Here is a 24,248-nt window from a genome sequence, read left to right on the forward strand (position 1 = left end):
CTGACACACGCAGGGCTCTACCAGAACCATGAATCAGAACCAGTACCGGGTACTGCGGGCCTCTGATCCTCCTCCCACCCCCACAGGACAGCATACAGACACACCCAGGGGGGAAAAAAAGCAATTAATCATTCCTGAGGATGATTAAATCCCGTTAACTAACTAGTTAAACACTAAAGTCCTGTGTTACAGATGGTATATACAGAGCTTCAGAGGAAATATTTTTTTAGAAAAGTAAAGGATGCTTATTCTGGATATCGATCAAATGTTTTTTACATTACTGGGATCACACATGACCGATTGTGATACACAGACACACAACCATTCCATAAGCACTATCATCTCATCAGTGAGAATCGACTGGGAGCAGGTGATGGGGTGATTCGCCCAGCTGAATGCCAAGGTGCCATTGCTGAAAAGCAAGAAAGAAAATGATCCTTCGCTCTCTGGATCAGTGCGGATCAACACCTTTGATCTGCCGTGAACGAAGGGCTCGGTGCTCGACTCTCCCGTCTACCGCCGTGCAGCAGTTTAGAAACCTGAGTTTGCCCACGTGAAACGGAGTTCACCCGATTGCAGTTATCGGGTTAATTCTATCCGGATAACTTGAGAAAATCCTGAAATCCTGAAAGTGAAACCTGCTTCGTGAACCAGCCCCATGGTGATATGTTTTTAAATGGATGAAATAAAACAGCTGCCCTGCAACGCGTCACAATCAGGGGAACGTGCAAGACCAGATTCTCCGTCTCTTTGCTGCCCTAAACCCAGTAAAGTCCTCCGCCATAGCTGCTGGGACATGCCTTAGCTCTGCTCTTCCTCCCATACTGCCAATCCCTTTCAGTCTGTCTCCTTGCCCATGCCCCTGCCCTGCACACACAAGCACGAACAGTGAAGACTGTTAAAAGGAAGTGCACTGTACCAAACATACCTCCAGTGGAGCATAAAGGCATTGACCTCCTCTTACACTTCGCTGCAAAACAACAAGAAGAGGGTGTTTACAGCAGGAACCAAGTTACACCAATACAGGGGTTTTCACCTTTTGACAAAGGTACATATTGACAAAAATGTACACACTCTCATAGTGAACACAGTCACAAACTGACTAGTAGGGATAGAAGCGATCGCAGTAGATTCACATGATGCAGAAAACATCACGTGGCACAGACACACACACACAGAGTAGGCACAGGTGCACAACACAGAGCAGACAGTATGCAGTTACACATTGTATGTCCCAGCCCTCAGAAGTTAAGAAACCTGAGCTTGCCTGATCTCAGTTATCTGGTTAATTCTATCCGGTTAACTTGAAAAAATCCTGAAAGTGAAACCTGCTTCGTGAACCAACCCCATGGTGATATGTTTTTAAATGGATGAAATAAAAGAGCTGCCCTGCAACGCGTCACAATCAGGGGAATGTGCAAGACCGGATTCTCCGTCTCTTTGCTGCTCTAAACCCAGTCCGGAGTAAAGTCCTCCGCCATAGCTGCTGGGACATGCCTTAGCTCTGCTCTTCCTCCCATACTGCCAATCCCTTTCAGTCTGTCTCCTTGCCCATGCCCCTGCCCTGCACACACAAGCACGAACAGTGAAGACTGTTAAAAGGAAGTGCACTGTACCAAACATAACTCCAGTGGAGGAGCAGGGCATCACCATCGGCAGACAATTCACTGCAAAACAACAAGAAGAGGGTGTTTACAGCAGGAACCAAGTTACACCAATACAGGGGTTTTCACCTTTTGACAAAGGTACATATTGACAAAAATGTACACACTCTCATAGTGAACACAGTCACAAACTGACTAGTAGGGATAGAAGCGATCACAGTAGATTCACATGATGCAGAAAACATCACGTGGCACAGACACACACACACACAGAGTAGGCACAGGTGCACAACACAGAGCAGACAGTATGCAGTTACACATTGTATGGACACAGCCACATTAACACTTAACCAAAAAATCCAGCCTAGTGGTTCACACTCGGGATTATAACAAACACCTACGAGTCTACAGAGCTCTAAACCCCCCCGAAAACTCTGTTCTCTCTGCCACCCCTGACATCTATGTCAAATTTTTTGCATTTTTTTCATTCAAAGATTGAGGCACTACAACCACAATTATCAGAATCAAGCCTCAGCCTTTCATTGAATCCAGACAACTACAGTACTTGAGCCCTAGTTTTTCCCACTGACTTTCCCCCTGTACCAGAGTTTTCTGAATTTACCTTAGTTAACTCTGATCAATTTACAACAATTACCACCTGTAAAACAACTTCCTGTTGCCTAGATCCCATCCCTACATCTTCTTTGAAAGCTTGCCTCCATGACATCTGCCTATTAATTGTCAATATCAACAGTTCCCTTTCTTCGCTGGGTGTGGTTCCTACTGCCTTAAAGACTGCATCTATCACTCCTATTCAAATAGAGAGCAAGCTGGGGTGTGCAAAAAGATGAATTCCTAATGCAAGAAATTGTATATGGCTAATAAAAGTATCTTATTCTGAAGAAACCTGGCTTGGACCCTGATAATTTACCATTTCTACCGAAAGTTTTAGAGCACACATCACCTACAGGCACATATATAGCGAATGACTTGCTTGAGCCATCTCAGTCTGGCTTCCACTCAAATCATAGCCCTTGGTCCTCACAAATCCCACATGGCTCCAGTCAATCACGGTGTGCCCCAGGGTTCAGTCTTGGGCCCTTTGCTTTTTATTGTTTATATGCTACCTCTCAGCCAGATTATACGCAAACATGGTCTGCAGTTTCACTGCTATGCAGATGATGGTTTCCCCCATCCAAGTGTCAGCCATAGTTAGGAATCTGGGATTCACACTGATCCTCTCCTAACTTTTGACCAGCATGTGAAAAATCTGATTAAGACCTCTTTCTTCCACATTGGAAATACTGCCCACATTAGGCAATTTTTTTTCGATGTCCAATGCTGAGTGCCTGATTCCTGCATGTATAACATCAAGCCTTGATTTCCCCCAACTCTTTCCTCTGTGGGCTCCCTAACTCTCTTCTCAACAAGCATGTTCAAAACTCTGCAGCTAGACTACTTCCTCACACCAGACCCTGGCAGCATATCACTCCTACACCAAAGTCTCTACATGGGTTGCCTTTGAAGTCACGTATTCAACACAAGATCTTGTTACGGACTTTCAAGGCTCTGAACAACCTGGCTCCATCACACATCTCTGAACTCCTCCATGTTTACACTCCCCCCCCCCCACCCAGGCTCTGGTCAGCTGTGGCCAGTCCCCAGGACTGAATCGCAAACTTCTGGTGACCACGCCTTCTCGGTCACTGATCCAGTACTGTGGAATGCCCTTCCTCAGACTTGACAACTTCTGTAACTCTTCAAATCTAAAACTTAAAACTTACCTTCTTACCAAGGTCTTCATCTGACTGCCGAGAGTCAATTTGAAAAACCTCTATGCTTTTGTTTTTTTATTTACTCTTATTGAACTCGTCTTCTGCTTTTCCTTATTCAAGGTGTACAGCATCCTTTGGGTTTGGAAAGGCGCTTTATAAATTAAAAGTTATTCTTATTACAGAAGGCACATAAGGCTGAGGGCAGCCTCATTTATGGTACCGATGCACGTTGGGCATGGACACCTGTAGACAGGGGCAACGCTAAGAGTGGCTGTAGACCCTCCAGATCTCGCTCAGCCCCCCAGCTCAGCCCCCGCAGCTCAGCCCCCGCAGCTCAGCCCCCGCAGCTCAGCCCTACTCACGCTGGTAACGAGGGATGTTCCTGCGCAGAACAGGACCCTGGACGGGCTGCTTGTTCTCCTTGTCCACGCCAATGAAGGCGGTGTGAGAGCACACCACTCCGGACTGAGTGCTCAGCTCCGTCGCCCTCTTCCTCACTGCCGCCTTCTCCTCCTCGCCCTCGCGCTCCCGCTCCTCCCTCTCCAGGGAGCGGAGGAGCGCGCGCGCCCCGAGCCTGTGGATCGTCAGCCTGCGAGAAGAGAAGAGCGACTCGCACGAGCTCCCCCCTCCACTCCTTCACTGCTGGTGCAGCCAGGTTTCCCAGAAAAATATCCCCCCCCCCCCCATTTACTATGAAGGAAGCAGCTCGATCACTGTCCACTACAACCACTAGGTGGCGTCACGCACCTGGACGTGCGAGTCCGAGCCCTGGAATAACTGCAGGTCTCTGTACCAATCAGCCTTGATAAAGAGACGAGCAGGGCCTGATGCAGACGATCCTGCAGAAGCTTGATGTTTATACCACAAGCAGTGTGAGGAATCTGGAATGATCAGCTCCGTTACAGCACGGACCCTGCATCACCTCTGTCTGCCTGCTTTTTTGCTGTACTACAGTGCTTTGAGTTGACCCAAGTCGCTTCAGGTGCTGTAGGTTCGAGTCTCCCACCAGGTCTTCTGGCAGCTCAGCATCTCTGAATACGTTTTATCAAATGGCCTGTTTGGAACTGCTCTTACGCCGTTTAGCCACAGAAACATTATTTTACACTCACGAGTGCAAACAGATGAAAAATTAACATTCAAGTCACTGTTAACCAGGGAATCAGTGTAGTTATTGACTGCCATGATACACAAAATTCCCTCACATTTCCAAATACAATGAAATATTGAACTACAAAATAACTGTACAGTCAGTAAATTAAGTGTGACAGTAAATACATCATGCTGTTTAAATTAATGCAGTGTAAGGAGGACAGATATAACTATATCTTACCCACTCTCCTTGTCAGGCTTCAGGCTGAAGCTCAGTTTGCTCTTGTAGGGCTCATCTCCCAGCTTGTACTCCAGCAGCACTGAACCTTCTGCGCTGCGATCACACTGAGAGAAAGCGAGAGAGAAATGAATACTTGCCAATCCCAGTGCGACCGGGAAGGGGACAGGAATGGAAAACGTGGAATTAATTCAGATAGACATTTGATTCCACAACTTTGCTGTTCAAGTGACAGACTGACAGGGATGGAGGAATCAGCGCTGCAGTAGAAACAGATGATCTATAGAGACCAGGGCTGTAGTTAACAGATGATTTATAGAGACCAGGTCTTACTGCACGCAGAGAGGTGGGAAGAGAGAATGACTGGACAGAAAGGCTCATCACCACCGCAGGGAAACACAGCAAGAGAGGCACAAAACGGACAGGCTGACTGTAGACACAGGAAAACCCGAAGGGTTTCCTTTCGGCAGTCCTGACCTGTCCTTTAAGCTGGGCGTACAGCAGTGCTCTCTGTCCCTGGAACAACGCTTTCAGGGGAGGCGACAAGGAAGACACCTCCAGCCCAGACGGGACGTCCCAGCGCACAGAAATCTCCCGGACTGCGGGCTGAAGAGCGAACCGCAGAGACTGCATCACCTGAGAGGAGGAGAGGGACATCGCCAGACTGAGACACGTTCTTTTTCATCTGATGTCAAGAGACTAGTACAGGCATTTTACAACACTGGGGCTGGATTGCCGTCGTGCAGATTTCTCAGGTACCACTAGTCATAGTAATTCAGACCTACAACTTATATAAACTCAGGTGATGATAAGAACAGAGTTGAATTGTAGACATATCAGCCCTATTCTGGCAGGGCTGAAACTTCCATTCAGGATTGTCTTGCTTTTGACATGTAAATCTCTACAACAGTGGTTATATCACTCCATGCTGTTCCTGGGAGACCGCTCTCTGACCGGCGCCTGACCTTGGGCTGCAGGCGCTCGGTTCCGGTGATGAACTGGAAGTGACCGGACCCTTCCCCGGCCATTCCTCTGATCAGGGCACTGGAGGCTCCCTCTCCGATCCCAAAGGTGAAGCACCTGGACACAACACAGTCAGGCTGTACAGCGCTATATGACCAAAACACACAGTGAAACACTGCACACCAGGCTACAGTCTGCTACAGGGTCAGCGTCCAGCCCAGAGGAAAGGACAGGGTATCACAGGGGACACAGACCGGCAGAGACTACAGGGCCACATTCACACAGCTTTCCTGAAGGATCATTTTTATTCTACATAAATTTAGAAAAGCAAAACTAAATGTGATGTTGCCATATCGATACAGACCGGTTTCATGTGCCTGCAGGGAAATGGATAATTGATATAATGTATAATTGATTGTGTGGTTTCATGCCAAAATGTCTCGCGAATATGACCCTGTGTGCCTGTGAAGAACCAAGATCAATAGCCATAGCAGACGGACGGAAACAGAGCACCAATAAACTTTACAGAAGCTGCATTTGAGCCATAGTGGGAAAAGACTCTTTGACAGTATAGATATCTGTAAGAAAGACTCAGTGACCATGTACTGTACCCGCCTGCATACATCTGTACCCAAGGCAAGGAAGAGAAGCTCAGAGACCATAAATCCAGTGACTGATACACGGGCAGGAGACTCAGTGACAGCACAGCCAGAAGATCCTACCTGTGCGAGAGACTATTAGTCTTCACAAGGTCTGTCACTTCTTTGGTGTTCCCTACTTCTCCATCCGTGAACACAAAGAGCTGGAAAACAGCGAGAGAGAGAGAGACAGAGGAGTGTTGAACTCGTAGTTCTACTGCTTTCCTTGTGTTTTGCATAGAGACGTTCACCCCAAAGGATCCCCAAGCCCTTCAAACATAAAAGGGGGCTCGTCTAGCCCTGAAGGGCCGCCCCGTGGACAGGACAGAACCCACTTTAAAGTGGTCGGCTGTTCTTCAACTCGGATTCCGCACTGTGCCGGGAACAAAGGAGCCACAAGACCAGTCAGATGATGCCCTTCTTCTTACACAGCTCCAGCCTGGCACAAATGAGAGAAATATCCCAAGCGTCCTCCTCTACAGCCCTACTTCAGTGCCAGTCAGCCGACAGTGACGGCATTCTCCTAGAACACAGCCCCAAAGCAGTATGGGTAAGCACTGACGTCAGGAGTTCCTAAAATCATTCTACATCCTGCTGCACTGTGCTCAGAAATCTACTGGCACGCACAGAACTGTTTAGCGTTTCCACCAAGAAGAACGGCCCAATTATACTCCGGTTTTAGAAGAGATCTGTGCAGCAGCTGCCTTTAAAGCACATATAAAAACGTGGATAGTTTAGTTTTTATTTAACCGCAAAGGAGAGACCGCTGATGAATCTACACAGCTTGACAAACTAAATCGCTCAAGGACACCTGGAGTACATGGCCACATTTTTTGGGGGGGGGGGGGGGGGGGGCACTGCACACAACCCCTCCATCACCTCCTCCCTTCCCTGAAGGGCAGAGAGAGCGACCGACCTGAGGCGGACCGGACCATCACGACCTCCCGGGACGAGAATGAGGAGACGCCACAGCAGTGGGATTTCCCCCTCCCACCCCCACGTTTTCACGAGCGCTCAAATTCTAGTGGTCTGCTGAAAACATCTAAGAATACCAGCATCTCTGCCGCGGTGAGAACTAATGAAGACTGGAACGCAGAGGGCGAGAGCCTCCACCCAGCCCCGTCAGCGAGTACCTGGCGAGGGTGAGCGGCCAGGCAGGGCTTGTTGTAGATCTCGGTCAGAGGCTGAAGAATCTCAGTCCCTCCGAGATCAGCCTGCATCGTCTTCACCTTCGCCAAGGCCTTGTCCATGGTGTCCTGGCTGTACTCCACACTCTCCCTGCCGCGGAGAGAGAGAGAGGAGACAGAGGGGCCGTCAGGCTGAGGGCACAGCCGACCCAGGACAGAGGGAACGCAGCAGGCAGGAGGAACACTGCCCTGTGGGCCTCCATTGCAGACAAGGAAAGAATTAGAGACACGTCTTCCAACTCTGGACTTCATGCATCATGGAACAGCGACACAGTACTTTCAAGAGGTCTTAACGACGGCATATTACTGAAATCCTCCGGGAGACTGAGCATTCTGGTCAGGTTTCCTGGAACCGGCCGACAGCCACCGCTGTCAGTTCTGAATCTCTCAGGTGTGTGTGTGGATTGGTTGATCACTCTCGGAGGCCTGCGATGCAGTGAAGGAACGCTCGTGCACGTGCCGTGTCTGATCACTTACGGGAAGAAGGACTCGTGAGTGGACCCAAAGCCATAAATATTGAAGTAACAGCCCAGGGGGAGGCTCTTCAGCAGGAGCAGCAGAGTATCCTAAAGACAGAGAGGGTGAAGGCTTGACAGAGGACACTGCAGAGCCCAGCGCCCAGTGACAGAGGACATCGGACTCTGGACCCATTAGCCCAGTGGAGCCCAGCTCCAGGTCTAAAGCTACTGGCCAGCAAGGTTTAAGAACAAGAAGAATCTTCAACAGTAAGTCCATAAATCTTAATTCAATTAAAAAAAAACTTTTAACAGCCTTCCATTGGTCACTTTCCAGTGCATAAAACTGAGAAAGTGCAGGTGCTCAAAAATGCATTTGTAAACTGGACTTCAATGAGCAAGTGAGTTCGTATTAGCTCTGTAAAAAATACTGCACTGAACATTTGAGAAAGGTGACCCAGCAGGAGGCAATTAGACAGATATTTGGTAAGAACACAGGAAACACAGGACAGGAGAAATTTTCAAAAACTTTCCCCCAAAAAATTGTATGGTAAAGTAAGGGTATGAGAACTGCTTATTTCCCCCATTTATTTTTAACACAATGCCAAAACTGCAATGGAAGCCAATTGCTCATTTCTTTAAAAACAAAACGTGTTGCTGGCACACTACACATCCCTTATTATTTCTGTTTTCACTTGAGCTGGGGTGTGCCCTGCATTCTCAAGTCCCTGCACTGATGTGTTAAGTCGTAGGGAAGATAAGACCGGCCCTTCAAAGTGTTCAAGGTGTTGAGAATGTCCAGAGGTGACCTCCCCCCGTTACCATGGTAACAATGTGCATCAGAAACAGCTGAAATTTGCAATATAAACTGGAGTTTTGTACCTGGAATTTTGAACAATTCCGAATGCAATGTTCCTCGTGTGCAACAAAACTCGCTTGTCCAGCTCATCTCGGGGTCCAGGACTTATTTGTTTGTTACAAATAGTGTTATCGTGAACGGGTGTGCTTCTGCGTCTGCGATAGCGTGATACTGATGCAATAAAATCTAGGTGCAATAGCTTTCCACTGGTCTCTTTCCAGAGTATAAAGCCGAGACATTGCAGATGCTCAAATGCATTTGCTAACCAGACAAGTAATTTAACAAGCAGGCGTGTACATATCAGCTCTGCACTGAACACCTTGACTGAGCCCCGAGATCACCTAACAGGAGGCAAGCGGGCAGAGTTTTGGCAATAACTCAGGAATGAAGATGCATGTGAAACTGTCAAAACTGCAAAAATTCCATGGTCAAGAAAAGGTTTGAGAATCGTACAGAGACTGCCTTTTATCTTTAACACGATGCCAAAAGCGCCATGGGGGCAAAATGCTAATTTCTCTAAAAACAAGAAGCGTTGCTGACATACTTCACCACACATCCTTAGTTATTTTGGTTTCCCGAATCGAAAATTTTGAATTTTAGGTGGGATGTGTCCTACACTGTCATGTATCTGCAACTTTACTGAACTGGCTCCTCTCTATATTGTAATTGTGTTTTTATCTTGTGTATTCTTCTTATTTATTGTTGTCGTCATCCTGTAAAGCGCCTTGAGAAGCCACCTTTAAAGGCGCTATATAAAATAAAGTTTATTATTATTATTATAATAATGTGTTAAATCTGGGTCTCTGTCAGCAATGCGTGTGCTTCTGTGTCCGCGATGGTGTGGAAGTGAACGGGCTTCACAGCGGATCCCGGTGCCCGTCAGGGTTCGAATGGCTCTGCGCGTCGGACAGCACGCCGGCGGCCGGCCGTACCCGGGCACTCTCGATGCGCTGCTGTCCTCCGCCCTGGCTGTTCATCTCGCAGCCCATGCTGCCCGAGCGGTCCACCAGGAAAACGAACTCGCCAAAGGAAGAAGGGGCCGAGGACCCCGACCCGGGGAACTCGGGGTACAAGCTGAGCATCACCGCCGCGTCTCCCATCAACGAGCCTGCGGGAGAGGATGACGTCAACACACCGAGCCTGAACGCCGCACGGCGGTAACGCTGTGGTCCCGAGACGGAGGAGTGCCTCAACGAGCCTCTTCACAGCACAGCTTCAGAGTCCTGGCACTTCAGAAGCACATTGGTTCAGTACTGGGCTCACCAGGTTGTGCCTGTAACTGGTGCAGTGGACCAGTAGGAGGCGCTCTTCGCTACGGTCCAGACTCGCCAAACCAACACTCCAGTGTGCTGACCTGTGTATCTTGTCTTGCCCCCAGTGCTACACAGCACAAACACTGGGCCACCACGACCCTGAATTATATAAGCAGTAATTGAGAGTGCCGATATTGTATTGAAATAAACCGAAGCGACGCAACTCTCGTAGCACTTACACCTTGATCTGCCATTTCAAAAGGAAACAAAACCTCTGCAAGGCTTGTCCCCAGCTCCTGGACTCACTCTCAGTCAGCTCTCCCACACATGGAGATGAGCTTCACACGCAAAGGAAAAAAATGACCGAGAACAGGTGCAAGGGCAGGGAGATCTGTGCATGAAGGATGTCCTGAAGTCCTGCAGACCGAACACTGCTAGAAGACCTGATGCGAGACAAAGGAAGAGCAGTTCAAAACAGACTTGGAATAAGACACCCTGTGAACCTGTGGACCTAGTTTTCGCCAGCTTCCCTCAGGACACCAGACACGCGAGATGGGCCTCATGGCTCCCCTCCTACTCCTCTGCTTTCACAGGGGGGCAACCGCGCAGTGTTGAAGACGCCCGATCGGCTGCCCTCACCAGCGGGGGCGGACTGCTGCCCCCCCTCCAGGAGGGCGCTGGGCTCGTGGGCACGCGCGTAGTAGACCAGCAGCTCCACATCCCGGTCGAACTTGTGGCCTGGAGACAGGCTGACCTGCAGAGGGAATGGGAATGACGGTGCTGAGACAGAGCAGGGAAATGGACAGTTCACACTGGCCCCATGTGGCCCAGGGCCTGTTTGTCCTTGCTGCTGCTCTCAAGTCAAAATGCAGGCTGGGTGATCACTGGACACAGACAGACCTGGCTGCCCAGAGAGGACAGGCTCAGTGCCCACAGCCTGGCCACTGAAACTGGACACAGACAGACCTGGCTGCCCAGAGAGGACAGGCTCAGTGCCCACAGCCTGGTCATAGAAACTGGACACAGGCAGAGCTGGCTGCCCAGAGAGGACAGGCTCAGTGCCCACAGCCTGGCCACTGAAACTGGACACAAACAGACCTGGCTGCCCAGAGAGGACAGGCTCAGTGCCCACAGCCTGGCCACTGAAACTGGACACAGACAGACCTGGCTGCCCAGAGAGGACAGGCTCAGTGCCCACAGCCTGGCCACTGAAACTGGACACAGACAGACCTGGCTGCCCAGAGAGGACAGGCTCAGTGACCACACCCTGATGATAGAAACTGAAGACAGGCAGACCTGGCTGTCTAGAGAGGACAGGCTGTGCTCCACAGCCAGCAGGGAGAGGCAGAGATAGAGGTACACTTTCTGCTTCACTGTGAGAAATAGACAAATGTTCTTCCCTAGAACAAACTGAATACCAGGATACCCAGATCTAACAGAACGAGAAGAGCTATGAATTCTACTGGAAGAGGGGGGAAGGAAACTCAATAGAACTGTCCAGTAGTCCAGTACATGACTTCCTGTCCCAACCCCAAAGGACACAAAGTGTGCAAATAATTATCTTTGTTTTAAGTGCTTTCCAAATAGCTATTGTTTTGGCATCCCTGCTATTCATGGGTCACGCCAATACAGCTGGTTGAGCTTGAATCAGACTCCTGCAGGTGGACACAGCGATAGCCAGAGAGTTGGCTGGACTGCGTCTCTGTGCTGAGCAACACGTACCTTGGCCTGCGATTTATCCTCGGCGAGATACTCCAGCGGGCTGAGGGGGCAGTTGGACTGCACTCTGTCGATGCCGCTGGGGGAGGAGATGTGGGCAGCGAGCGCCAGGGTGTAGGGCACAGCGCCCCCCGGGACGCCTGGCGCCTCGGCCGTCACGCTCTCGCCGCCTGGGAGAGAGAGAGGGTTAGTCACAGGGACTCATCCAGCTGGTTCCCAACCACTGCGGGGGACCCGGAGTCGATCCCGGGCATCTACGGGGGCAAGGGAGGCTACACCCTGGACGGGACGCCAGTCCAGCGCAGGACACACTCACACCAGGGCCAATTTTTCCAATTAACCTCCCAGCATGTCTTTGCACTGTGGCAGGAAACAGGAGCACCCGGAGGAAACCCACATGAACACGAGGAGAACATGCAAGCTCCCCACAGACAGCACCCCCGGAATTGAACCCAGGGCCCTCCCAACTCTATAAATACATATAATACAGTATAAATACAGTAGGCTTGCAACTTACTCGATCGACTCCAGAAAAGAAAAAAAATATTGAAAGAAATATTTTCTTTTCTGAAAAACTCATCAAGCACACCTGCGAGAGCTAGTTATTGTGCCTATACAGTCTTAACTTTTAGTTACTGTATTTATACTTATATTAAGGCAAGAGGTAAGGAGGGGGTTTTATAAGGGTTATAGTGTAAAATGTGATGCAAATTTGGCTTTTCTCCAAATCCCTAATCCCTGTGTAAGTTGGGAGTCGACTGTATATAACCAGAAGTGTAAAAAATACTGTACGTCCACTGCGGACGCATGACCTCTGCCCTCCCGCTGTCCGGGGGGAGTTTCACCTGCGGGGGTGTAGCGGGGGTTGAGCACCCCGGGCAGGCAGAAGCGCAGAGCCCCGTCCTCCTGCAGGGGCAGCTCCGTGACGTAGGACAGGCTGACGGAGGCGCTCTGGCCCGGGGGCAGGCTGCCCACGCTGAGCCGGAAGACATCGGGGCTCTCGTCGCTCTCCTCCAGGAGGAAGGCCTGCTGCCCGGAGCTCACGGCATCGTCGTACTCCTCCCGGGCCTGAAAAACACCGGGGGGGGGGGGGACGATCACACACAATCACGCGTCCAGTCTCGCGCAGAAGACAAGCAGGCACAACCCTAAAAGCTCTCGAAGAAGTGAAGCCTGAAAGAAGGGCCTGACGGCACAGGAGAAAGCGGCAAGGAAGTGCTTTTCCAACAGAACGGGAGGCTGCTCTTTACACAAAGGGTAGCGGGGGTCGGGAACAGGGTGTCAAGCCATTAATCGAAGGCAAATTCCTGGGACTCTCGAAATTTGTCCATTTTTTTTACACCGTCAAAAAATGTATTTTGTTATCGAGATTTAAGAAACGATTTGACTGCAAGACACATCGCCCGTTCATTATAATCAATCTATTTTATATCTGAAACAAGGAAAGTTACGGCAACGCCGCCAGTGAATCCGCAGGGGCACCCAGACGGGCCCTTCGCTCCCCCACACTCACCTCCTGCTTCTCTCGAACCTCGGCCTCGATGTCCTTCCCGCCGACGTGGGCCACGAAGCGATAGACGGCCGAGTCGCTGTCCATGGGGAACACGAAGACGGCCTCCACGGGACTGGACTCGCTGTTCTCGTACTCCAGGGTGGAGGAGACGTCGGCCACGAAGCCGCACACCCGGACCTCCACGGACACCGCCTTCAGGGGCACTGCGACACACAGAGACAGGGCACGGTGGGGCGACCGTGACCGCCATGATCACGACCAAGAGAAACCGACGAGCCAGCAGCCCTCCTGCCAATTCCAGCGCCTGTCGCTAGAGGCAGGTTGTTTCTGAATGAAGCTCGACTGCCCGTTTCTTTAAAGGGTGCAACTGCACTAACCCATGAGCCCTTGCCTTCCAGGCACAGCTCAGCCCCCAGCCCAAATGAGTCGTGGTAAAGATGGGCTTACAGTGTTTAAGGGGAACTGTATTGTAAATGCTAGGAAATCTCAGTAACGGTATCATCGATGGTATCGCACATTTTTACAGAAATGATAAATTAAGCCCACAATCGTGAAATTTATGAAAGTACTGCGAGTCGCCACGTCGTCGCAAGCCCCTGGTCTCGACACAGGCGAGAGCAAGAGTTTGTGAGAATAGTGATGTGAGGCGGCCCTTCCTGCTCATTAGTCACTGTGATGACTAATGTAGCGTGATGGACGAGCGGATAAGCACAGTTTGTGCAGCAGACAAAATCACTGGAGAAATATTCCAACATGATCTGCATGCAGAGTTAACAAGTAGTTTTTGTCAGCAAGACAGTCTTGAAGTGGAGAGCAGCATTTCCATGGGATTAAAAGAGCTGGATTCACAAGCCTGCTTGTTTATAGTGTCACAGAGCCGCTTCACCTCACCAGACATTTTGTTGGCTCATTCAACAGACTGAGCCACACGTACAAGATAATACTGTACGAGTGCACTGGTGTCATGGCACTGCCCAGCACAGACTGAGCCACATGCACAAGATAATACTGTACGAGTGCACTGGTGTCTTGACACTGCCCAGCACAGACTGAGCCACATGCACAAGATAATACTGTACGAGCGCACTGGTGTCTTGACACTGCCCAGCACTGACTGAGCATCATGCACAAGATAATACTGTACGAGCGCACTGGTGTCATGGCACTGCCCGGCACAGACTGAGCATCATGCACAAGATAATACTGTACGAGTGCACTGGTGTCATGGCACTGCCCAGCACAGACTGAGCCACATGCACAAGATAATACTGTACGAGCGCACTGGTGTCATGGCACTGCCCAGCACAGACTGAGCCACATGCACAAGATAATACTGTATGAGCGCACTGGTGTCATGGCACTGCCCAGCACAGACTGAGCCACATGCACAAGATAATACTGTACGAGTGCACTGGTGTCATGGCACTGCCCAGCACAGACTGAGCCACATGCACAAGACAATACTGTAGGAGTGCACTGGTGTCAGGATATTGCCCAGCACAAACGGAAACAGGAAGGCACACAGGCAATCTCGTCTTACCTGGTTCATTTTTCACAGTCAAGAGACCACAGCGGTTCGCCATGATTCCTGTGAAACAAGGGAATAAGCGTTAAGTCACTGAAAGTTTACAGGGCCCACCGAAACCACAGCAGACAAAGGCGGAAAAGAACAGAACAGACAGGAGATTTAGTTTCCAATCATTATTAGATGTTTGGCAAGAAAGTAAACACTGTAGCTCTACAGATCTTTTAATGACTAATTAAAAAACTGTGCAGGCCTATTGACCTGCATAATTCAGTCTTTTATGGGTGTTTTTTAAGTATTATAAAATTACCCAGTGCTATATTTATGCATGTTTTAATAAAAAAAATCTATGCTTATTCTGGTTGTTGGGTTGTGTTTTCAGCCTTTATAACCAGGTGTATATTAAACACTCTTGAAAGATACTGGACAGTGTATGGGCAAGGCATTAATTCTAAGTGTAATATTTTTTAGAATGAAGTGTTCTTAAACGTTGTGGTGCCTTGACAAGGCAGCTTGGGCTGCAAGGACCTTTTCCAGACAACAGCTACTGCATTGACTTCAGACAGGTGGATGTTGAGTGCAGAACCAGCTGACTTTCACAGAAATTGCAAACCCTGTACTTTTTCTGCAGAAACGGATGAAAACTGGACAAACTATCAGTATCAATCTTGACACTTAACACTTTGTTAGAAATCACTCAGAAGCTTTTAGTATTGAGGGACATTTTACACAAAGGGTTGTGGGAGTGGGGAACAAGGCGCCCCAGCCATGTACAGTAGCTGGATCAATACGTTACTAGCAAACAAGTCTGCCAGAAGGACTGAATGGCTTTCTATAGCCCACAAACTTGTGTTCTAACACGTTTCTTTCGTCAGAGATGGGGAAAGCAAATTCCAGGAACGAGCACAGTTGTGCTGCTTTGTCTTTAAGATCAGGCTAGTTTTACACTACTACTACTGAGGATTTATTTTTTTAATTTTACAGTGCCTCGCAAACGTATTTTGAGCAGCAATGAAGAAACGTAAAGAAATCTGGTTTCTAAAGGTCTCTTTACAGACGGGGGTAAAGTTAGCTTGAAGTTCGAAAACGATTTTGGAACGCCTGAAGGGGCTGTCTGGTGTGTAAAACACTTGGTTCCAGCATTGTGGGTGCTGTGCTTGAAATGGTATTGAGCCATGAAGAACACCCCCCTATTCCAGTGTATTACCTGTAGTGCTATCTTCAAAAAATCATTAAAAAATAAAGAAAGGTTTCACAACCCAAAACAAAGCTGGAAAAGGTCAGAGGACCTGCCCAGTATGTGAAACACTTAGTTGCAGCATTGTGGGTGTTGTGCTTAAAAAGCTATTGAGTCATGAAGAAGACCCCACTATCCCAGTGTATTGCATGTCTAATGGTGCCATATAAAAAAAAATAAATAAAAAAGGTTTCACAAGCCAAAGCAAGGCTTGGAAAGGTCAGAGGACCTGCTTAGTGTGTAAAACACTTCCCTGCAGCATTGTGGGTGCTGTGGTTTAAATGCTATTGGCTTGTGAACAGCATTCCGAAGCCATATTGAGCAGTATTTCTCGCGTTGTGAACGTGTGTACACAGCCGTCCCCCGGGTTCCAGTTAGTGCGTAATTACGCATCGATGAAAAACCGGAGGTTTTTTTTTTTAAAAAAAGGGAATTAGCTCACTGATAGTTTGATGTAGAGGCTGTGGAAATTTTCACAAGTCGTTGTCTTTAAAATGCATTTGGCTTGACGGCGTTCTGCGTTTCCATTGCGAGGATATGGACACAAGAATATTCGTGCGTGGTCAAAAAAATGTCATACAAACGACAAAGTGAAGGCTGAGAAAACATGCACAATGTACTCTATACACAAAGCAAGTGTTTTTGTAACCCTAGGAGGTTTCGTGAAAGCGCTACAGGCGTGCCAAAATCGTTTTGGAGCTTCACCCCGGTTCTTTACGGGATGCAGAGCGAATCATTCCGCTCAGCTTCTTGGACAGCAATCAGAGCGAGTGAATCAGCAATCGTGACCCAGCCTGGTCCGGGCTGCCGGAACTATCGTCGACACTGGGACTGGACTGTCATAAGAATTAATACTGCAGCGTCGTTTGCATGTCAATAAAGTAAGGATTTAAACGGGTCAGGAGATCGCAACACACCTCGGTCCCCCACCCAAAAACGGCATTGTCCTGGAAACCAGAGAAGAACCTGAATTAAATGAATTAATTCAAACTTGCTCATTCACCCTAGTTAGATTGCCAGTTTTTTTTTCTGATGTGCTGAATGAATAAATGTAAAGATTCGGAGGAACAGTACACAACCCAACCTGTCACAAAAAAACGTAGCGACGGGATGAACTGTATCCAACTATAAAAGTGTTCGAAACGTTTTATCTCAAGTTGCTGTTTTTACAGCTGTTGGGGGTCTCTCAATCTCATGTACTGTTCGATTTCGTTTCTTTGACAATGAAGGCAGTTGCACAGAAAAGGTTCACATTCGCAGTCAAGCAACTCACCACATAAAATAACTTGGGAAGTATTGTTTTCGAGGCGCTAGGCGCTTTTCGTGAAAACGAAAACAATGGAGCGTTTTCACAACGTGGACTAAAACTTGCATCTTCTCCTTACCTTAATTTCCTGCACGCAACGCAAACGACGTCAGCGAGCGCTGGCTGTGTTCATCTGCCGAGGAGACAGTCGTGCTCGAATGTTTTTTCGTCTACTGCGGGAAGGCCCACGCCCACTCTGCGGACACGTCCCGGTTCTCCAACTCTTGCTGCGACACACGGGGCCCTGGGTTCCGGGAAAACCACGCCCCCCCACCCGGGAGCGCCTCTTCTGATTGGTCGGCAGAGGGCCAGGAGCCCCGGACGTCATCGCGCTGCGCTTCAAATACTTTTACCGCTGTCAGCTGATTAAGCCTGCAGCCGTCAAAGCAGGGTCTGCCTTCTGTGCGACCCTGGTGTGAGTGTCTGCGTGTCTGACTGCCCTGCGATGGACTGGCAGGGTGTATCCTGTGGTTGATAAAAAGGGAAGGCTACCAGCAAGTCCTCTCCTGTACCAGTCTGATATAGTGCCATGTGAATTAGTGCACTTGCCCAGAGGGGTAAACAGCCTTTCCTTCATCTCTCCTCCACTCTTTCCTGCTCTCCCCTCTGGCTACAGCGCTGTGGTGGGCCGGTGGTGCCTCTTGCTGCCAGTCTGCCAAACGGGCTCACAGCTGCAACACAAAGAACAACTCATCACTATCTGTGTCTTAATTAAAACTATTACAATAACATCATTTAATATTTAGAATATTGTATTTTATAATTGTAATATTATCAATATGTAATATGGGCTTATCTAAAAAGTCTAGATGGATGATGGTGTTAAAAGCAGAAACTGTAGTCAATTAAGAGGATCTGGGCATTTTGCTGGGTGCTTCTACATGCTGAAAGACATCATGGAACCGCAGGCAGACAGTATCATCCACTGACCTGTCTGCTCCATATGCAAACAGCCAAGGGTCCATAAGTGCATGGTAGACAGGAGATTGGCTACAAGTCGCTCAAAAATCTTTAGAACAGACATCAAGCCTCCTGGTCTGTAGTCATTGAGGGAGCTCACAGTGGAGGTCTTAATGTAATGGCCATTACAGTAGCAGTGCTGTAGCTCAGCCTACGTAAGAGATAGCCTGAAAATGCCTGTAAAGATGGGTGCAAGGCAACTGGCACAAGAGCTCAGTGTGGCTCTTGACAAGGTCGGGCCCAGGTGCCTTCCTGCTGTTCCGCATGAAGAAAAACGGTCTTGCATCGTGCTCCTGCGTGATGAAGGGGGGCTGGACTAGGTGCCGTCTGCTGCGTGTTGGGCTTTTGTGCGGCGAACCCGCAGTAGGATTCATTCAGCCTGTCGGGGAGAAAGCAAGCAGCAGTTGGAGCAGTTTGTGTCCTTCAGTGAACAGGCAGAAGGCAGGACACTGGACGTGGGACACCAGTCCATCACAGAGCACACAAACACACTCGCACCACACACACAAGCCAATCAACCCACCAGCATGTCTTTGGACTGGGCGAGGAAACCGGAGCACCCGGAGGGAGCCCACACAAACCAGGGGAGAACATGCAAACTCCACCCAGACAGCACTGCAGGAACTGAACCCAGGGCCCCAGCGCCGCACCACCGTTCCTCCGTCAACAAACCTCTCCGGAATGAAAATGGCCTGCCGCGCGTGTCCCATGAGCTAAGGAAGACCTCCCTTTTTTCAAATCCACCCTTTCCACAAGAATCCCCCTTTCCATAAAAAAAAACAAAACATTTAGCTATAACACATGACATCTGTGCATGGGTCTGAATACCGAACTTCAGATGAAGCTGTTTCCACAACTTTACAAGTAACAGAAGCCAGAATACTGAAGTCAGTCTGTAAGCACTTGGCTGAGGTTCATCACCGTGTTTATAGGCTCTAACCCTGTCAGTGCTGTTTGTGGCTCTGATGACAGAACTCAGTGAATCTCCCGAACGTATTAAGATCTCTGAAAACCCATCATCTGTCTCAGACAGACACCTGCCTACCCGCTAATCAGACAGACTGCATGCCAACTTAAATAAGTGCCTAGGAAATTTAAAAACAAATGAGCTAAATGTTTAACTAAAAGTTAACTTCGTTCTACAGGTGAGGTTCTCGTGCTCGAAATTGTGTTTCATGCAATTACGCTCAGCTTTTCAGACACAAATCAAACCCAGCAGTACAATCACACAAACAATTTTTTCACTGCACAAAAAAAAATCACACAGATGTTTTGTCCCTCCTCCCCACCGCTGATGAACCAATCGTCTTAAAAACATGTCTGTGAAAACATATTAACCATTTCGGAAATTCTGCTTCAAATCTCTTTGTAAACAAAACCGGAGCATTGCACATGATGACACTACACACTTCATCCTTGCAGTGCGATCGTGTCGAATTGCACGGTACCGGGCAGTTCAATAGTGAATTGACGGCAACAGGGCTTGGTGGCAGAGAACCAGGAGATGACTCAGAATACTGGAAAACGAAACTCACCGCGTTGCTTTCAGTTTTCAGTCTCCTTATGTAGGGAAATAGGAGGTGCGTAGTGCGGACGCAGGGTGTTTATTAAAGCCTGGTATCCGTTTCTAAACAGTTGTTTTCTTCAGCATCAGAGGAACACCTTTCCACTCAAAGAGCATCAGGGACCATGAGTTCAGGTATGTTACTCGAAATACAGTATCGGGTGAGAGGAACGCGTTGGGCGAATTGATCAAATCTGTCGTTGTTCAAGGGGAAAAAAAAGTCCCTACAGAGCCGAAAACAGGTGTCTTTGTTCCAGCAGTTTAAAGGGACTTCATCCAGTATCACCTCAAACTCCTGATTTCTATAGTACTATGTTTTGATAAGATTTTACGATCATGGAACACTGGGCACACTACTGTAGGTGGTACTTTATTTACAAATCTTTAGAAGATCAGTTTAAAGGTTTGGCTGTACACGGAGCAGAAGTTTTAAATAATGCTCATCGCAGTTCTGGGCGTTTGAAAAAGCACATTTTAAACACAAAAACGATCTTAAAAGCACGAATTCAGTATCCCGTGTGCCAACAGCTCCTCTGGACAGCAGATCAAGTGGAGAAGTAAGAAATTACTGATTTAAGCAAGGGGGGGGACGGGACGTTTTGTCCAAAGTGGAATTTAACCACTGGATCTTTAATGACCAGGTAGTCAGGACCTCAGTTTAACTCCTACCGCACAGTGTCTTCGGTTACCCTACTGGGAAGACGACTTGGAAACTGTGGTTCACAAGGGAAGAGCGCCAATTCTCTTTATTGTATTGTAACGTTTAGCCTGGACTCCTTTCTACTTACTTACCTGTGGAAGGATCTCTTTAAGAATTAATCAGATTGCACTCTCCTCCATCACATCCCAGATAAAGAAGAAAAGTCAAACCGCAGCATAAGAATAAGAACGCTCGCCTCCTGTGAAAGGGGGAACTCCCAATTTCTCAAACCGGTTATTAAAATCTCGGTGACAAAAGAAAATCATGGACGGTATAGAAAAATTGGACAAACTCTGAATTAAGCCCAAAATCGTGACCTTTGTGGTATGCTGCAAGTCGCCGTGTTGTCGCAAAACCCTGGTCTCACCCCGTGCGAGAGCGTGAGTTTGTGAGAACTGCCATGTGCCCTTCCTGCTCACTAGTCACCATTATGAGTCATGCAACGTGATGGATGGGCGAATAAGTACAAGTGCTGGAGCAGACATTTCCAGGGTGATCTGTACGTGGAGCTAACAAGTAGCATTTGTCTGCAAAACCGTCTCGACTGGAGAGCGACATTTCTACTGAATTAAAAGAGATGTATTCACAAGTCTGCTTGTTTGCAGTGTTATAGGGCAGCTTCTGTTGCCCCGTTCTGAATCGGACCATGGCGCTGTGCATACCTCAAAATTCCGTTTCGTGCTGCAAATCAGAGGTTTCACAAGTTTACCGTGAACATTTTAGTTGCGTTGTGGTTTGAAATGCACACATCAGTGCCGATTCTCTCTCACCCCGAACAATAAGAGCGTTGCCCTCTCCTTTTTACGCCTCTTCCCCTGTTCTGACCCCCAGACTGGAGCCCCTCTCTCTGGATGGAGACCTTCCAGGACCTGGTGGACCAGGAGCTGGACTACAATGACAGCTGGGCCTTCCAGTTCAACTACAGCCTCCAGCAGCAGCTCAGCAAGGAGGAGAGGCGGCGGGGCTGGAAAGTCTACTGCCCCTGCGCCCACGGCCAGTGAGTACCGGGGGCTGCTGGGAAGCTTCGGTCACCCTAGTCATGTGATGAGTTAACGCCCTGGGTAGAAACCAGGAAGTGTTCACAATCAACTCATCACCACTTCCTGTCTGAGTCTTCGCTTGCGGCTTCCTGAAGTGCAGCTTTCTTCTCCCCCCTCCAATACAAAAAGAGAAAATACAACAAACAGGGGTATAATACACATACAAATATCAGGACAGGACAAAGGTAACAGGAAAAAAAAACACTGTTCTGTGGTGGTAGGGGTCACATTAAATAAGTTCATATGCCAAAACATTGTTGTAGACCAACTCACCCAGCTTATTTTTTTCATATCTTTAGTGAAAATGAGTATAGCGTAAATGAGTTAGAAAATTCTTTAAAGCACTAAGGAGTGTTTTTTAACTACACACTAAAGCTCAGCAGGTGTGAACCTGGCCAGTACCTGGATGGGAGACTCCTGGGAAAGCTGAGGCTGCTGCTGGAAGAGGTGTTAGTGGGGCCAGCAGGGGGCGCTCACCGGGGGACACTATACTGTAAAAAGGTGCCATCCTACGGATGAGATGTAAAACCGAGGTCCTGACTCTCTGTGGTCATTAAAAACCCCAGGGTGTTTCTCGAAAAGAGTCGGGGTGTTACCCCGGTGTCCTGGCCAAATTCCCCCCTGGCCTTTCCCAGTCATGGCCTCCTAATAATCCCCATCTCTGAACTGGCTTCATCACTCTGCTCTCCTCCCCACTGAGAGCTGGTGTGTGGGGAGAGGACTGGAGCATCATCCAGGTGGGGCTGCACACTGGTGGGGGTGGAGGGGATCCCCATGACCTGTCAAGAGCTTTGAGCGGAGTGTGCAGAAAAGCGCTATACTGTATAAGTGTGAGGGGTTATCATTATAGGTAAAACACGAGGATGACAGTTACCATCATACGAACTTTGTTTGGATTCGGAACCCCCCTAAGAACTATCCTTAGAAGTGCGATGATGTACTCGAATCTGACCCGGGCCGCCCCCCTCCCTCTCCCTCCTCAGGTTCGAGTGCTCCGAGTGCTCCCGCACCTGGCTGTCCGCCCGGGTGGTGCTCCTCTTCCACTACCGGCTGCGCGGGGGCGGGGACCACCGCGGGACGGTTGTCATGCGCCCCTTCGGGCAGGCCTGCAACCGCTGCCACGGCAACTACATCCTGCCGGGCTTCTCCGCCCGCGAGGCGGAGGAGACGCTCCTGCGGCTCCTGGGCAAGATCAAGAAGAACTGCTACGGGGACGAGGACGAGGACGAGGACGGCGGCTCGGTCGGCTCCGACGCGGTCCGGACCAGGCCTCACCAGGAGTCGCTGTGCGAGGCCTGCAGTCAGGGCATCTGCTGCCTGGACGATGACTAGCGCCACCTGGTGCGCAGATGAGGAATTACAGCCTGAACACTGTGAAGGAGTTCATGGAGCTGGTGTCTCGAAGGCAGGAGGGCCGATCATTTACCACCGTCCAAAAAAAAAAAAAAAGAGAGCGATATATAGTATAGAATACAAGTTGGACCAAGGAGGACATGAAAGCACATCAGCTTATTAAACGGCTTCATGCAGCTCTCTTCTATCCACAATCCAACCGATCCATCCATCCCCAACAGCTTCTTCCAATCCAGGGTATCAGGAAGGAGCTGGGGCCTATCCCAGCCTGCAATGGGCACAGGGCAGGTCCACCTGGGACAGGAGGCCTGCCCATCACAGGGAACACACCCATACCTGGGGCTAATTTTTCCCCAGAAGACAATTAACCTCCCCGCATGTTTTTCTCCCCGACGGTGGGAGGAAACCGGAGCTCCCAGGGAACACGTCGACTCCACCCAGACGGCATCCCAAGTCTGGGATTGGAACCCAGGGCCCCACCCAGACGAGGCAGCGATACTAACCACTGCGTCAGTGTGGTGGCCCAGTCCAATCCATTATGGTCACCGATTAATAGAAATGGACTCTTGTATTGCCTTGCAGTGCAATGCAGATAGTTGTGCAACTACTCTCTGTAGCCCTCAGGGGCCAGCTTGCAGAGTTAGTGCTGTTAGAAAAGCACATCAGCTCCCCATGCCTGGGGGGGCAGTTCTTAGTTAGGAGCTGCTCTGTAGATCATGCTTAATATTTTGGCATTAATGGTACTTAAATAAAATTTTCTGTACAGTGCGTGTGGGTTGGAATTCAGCTCTCTTAACCTTTGCCATTTCTGGTCATCAGTTCTGACTCCTTCTGTGCGTTTGTTAGTTGTGGGTATTGGGATACCTTAGGAGTGGACCTCGCCTACAGCAGACACAGAGACTTCAGGCCTCTACATCAACATCTAACATCTAAAAGGTTAAATACCTGAAACTGAAAGAGACTGTACAACCTCCTCAGCACATCGGTACAGTGAGAGACAGTTGGCATGGTGAGATCGCACCCAGCACTACGAGAATGAAGCCAGTTAAAGAGTACTGGCTGCTGTTTACTGCAAAAGTAAGGTAAATGGACAGTTGTCAAGGTTTTAAAAAAAGCTTAAGAAAATGACACCATTTCCCAGCTCCTAAGATGTATGTTGTAAAACGAAAGCTTTCAGTATGTATAAATCGCCATCCTGTGCCAGGAGGGGGTGTCAAAAGTGACAGAACGGCAGTCTGGCAGATACGGTCTCTGCTGCCTAGTAGATATC

General features: G+C 49.0%; 2 protein-coding genes across 5 annotated transcripts in view; one reads left to right on the forward strand and one right to left on the reverse strand.

The window, feature by feature from the left end:
• LOC148816646 (von Willebrand factor A domain-containing protein 5A-like) overlaps positions 1-17,630 on the reverse strand; it is a 28,768-nt gene extending 11,138 nt beyond the window's left edge. For 3 of the 4 annotated variants that reach the window (XR_016094689.1, XR_016094690.1, XM_088939941.1), the window contains exons 1-16: positions 17,441-17,630; positions 14,834-14,881; positions 13,294-13,496; positions 12,626-12,848; positions 11,784-11,950; positions 10,701-10,815; positions 9,741-9,916; positions 7,972-8,060; positions 7,441-7,585; positions 6,392-6,471; positions 5,672-5,786; positions 5,184-5,342; positions 4,710-4,813; positions 3,742-3,968; positions 1,617-1,667; positions 929-970 (exon numbers count right to left, since the gene is read on the reverse strand). Coding sequence is in view for 2 of the 4 variants with exons in the window: in XM_088939941.1 (XP_088796067.1) it covers positions 929-970; positions 1,617-1,667; positions 3,742-3,968; positions 4,710-4,813; positions 5,184-5,342; positions 5,672-5,786; positions 6,392-6,471; positions 7,441-7,585; positions 7,972-8,060; positions 9,741-9,916; positions 10,701-10,815; positions 11,784-11,950; positions 12,626-12,848; positions 13,294-13,496; positions 14,834-14,876 (1,939 nt within the window). In the remaining 2 variants the exon portion in view is untranslated. The other variant, XM_088939942.1, reaches the window with a different exon arrangement.
• Positions 17,631-19,875: 2,245 nt separating this feature from the next.
• LOC148816647 (receptor-transporting protein 4-like) lies at positions 19,876-23,746 on the forward strand. The gene is made up of 3 exons (XM_088939943.1): positions 19,876-20,020; positions 21,417-21,582; positions 22,609-23,746. The coding sequence occupies exons 1-3, from the start codon at positions 20,011-20,013 to the stop codon at positions 22,955-22,957; spliced, it is 525 nt and encodes a 174-aa protein (XP_088796069.1). The 5' UTR covers positions 19,876-20,010; the 3' UTR covers positions 22,958-23,746.
• Positions 23,747-24,248: the final 502 nt, after the last annotated feature.

This window comes from Atractosteus spatula, chromosome 22, assembly GCF_055471065.1.
Source record: "Atractosteus spatula isolate fAtrSpa1 chromosome 22, fAtrSpa1.hap1, whole genome shotgun sequence".
Lineage (NCBI taxonomy): Eukaryota > Metazoa > Chordata > Actinopteri > Semionotiformes > Lepisosteidae > Atractosteus > Atractosteus spatula.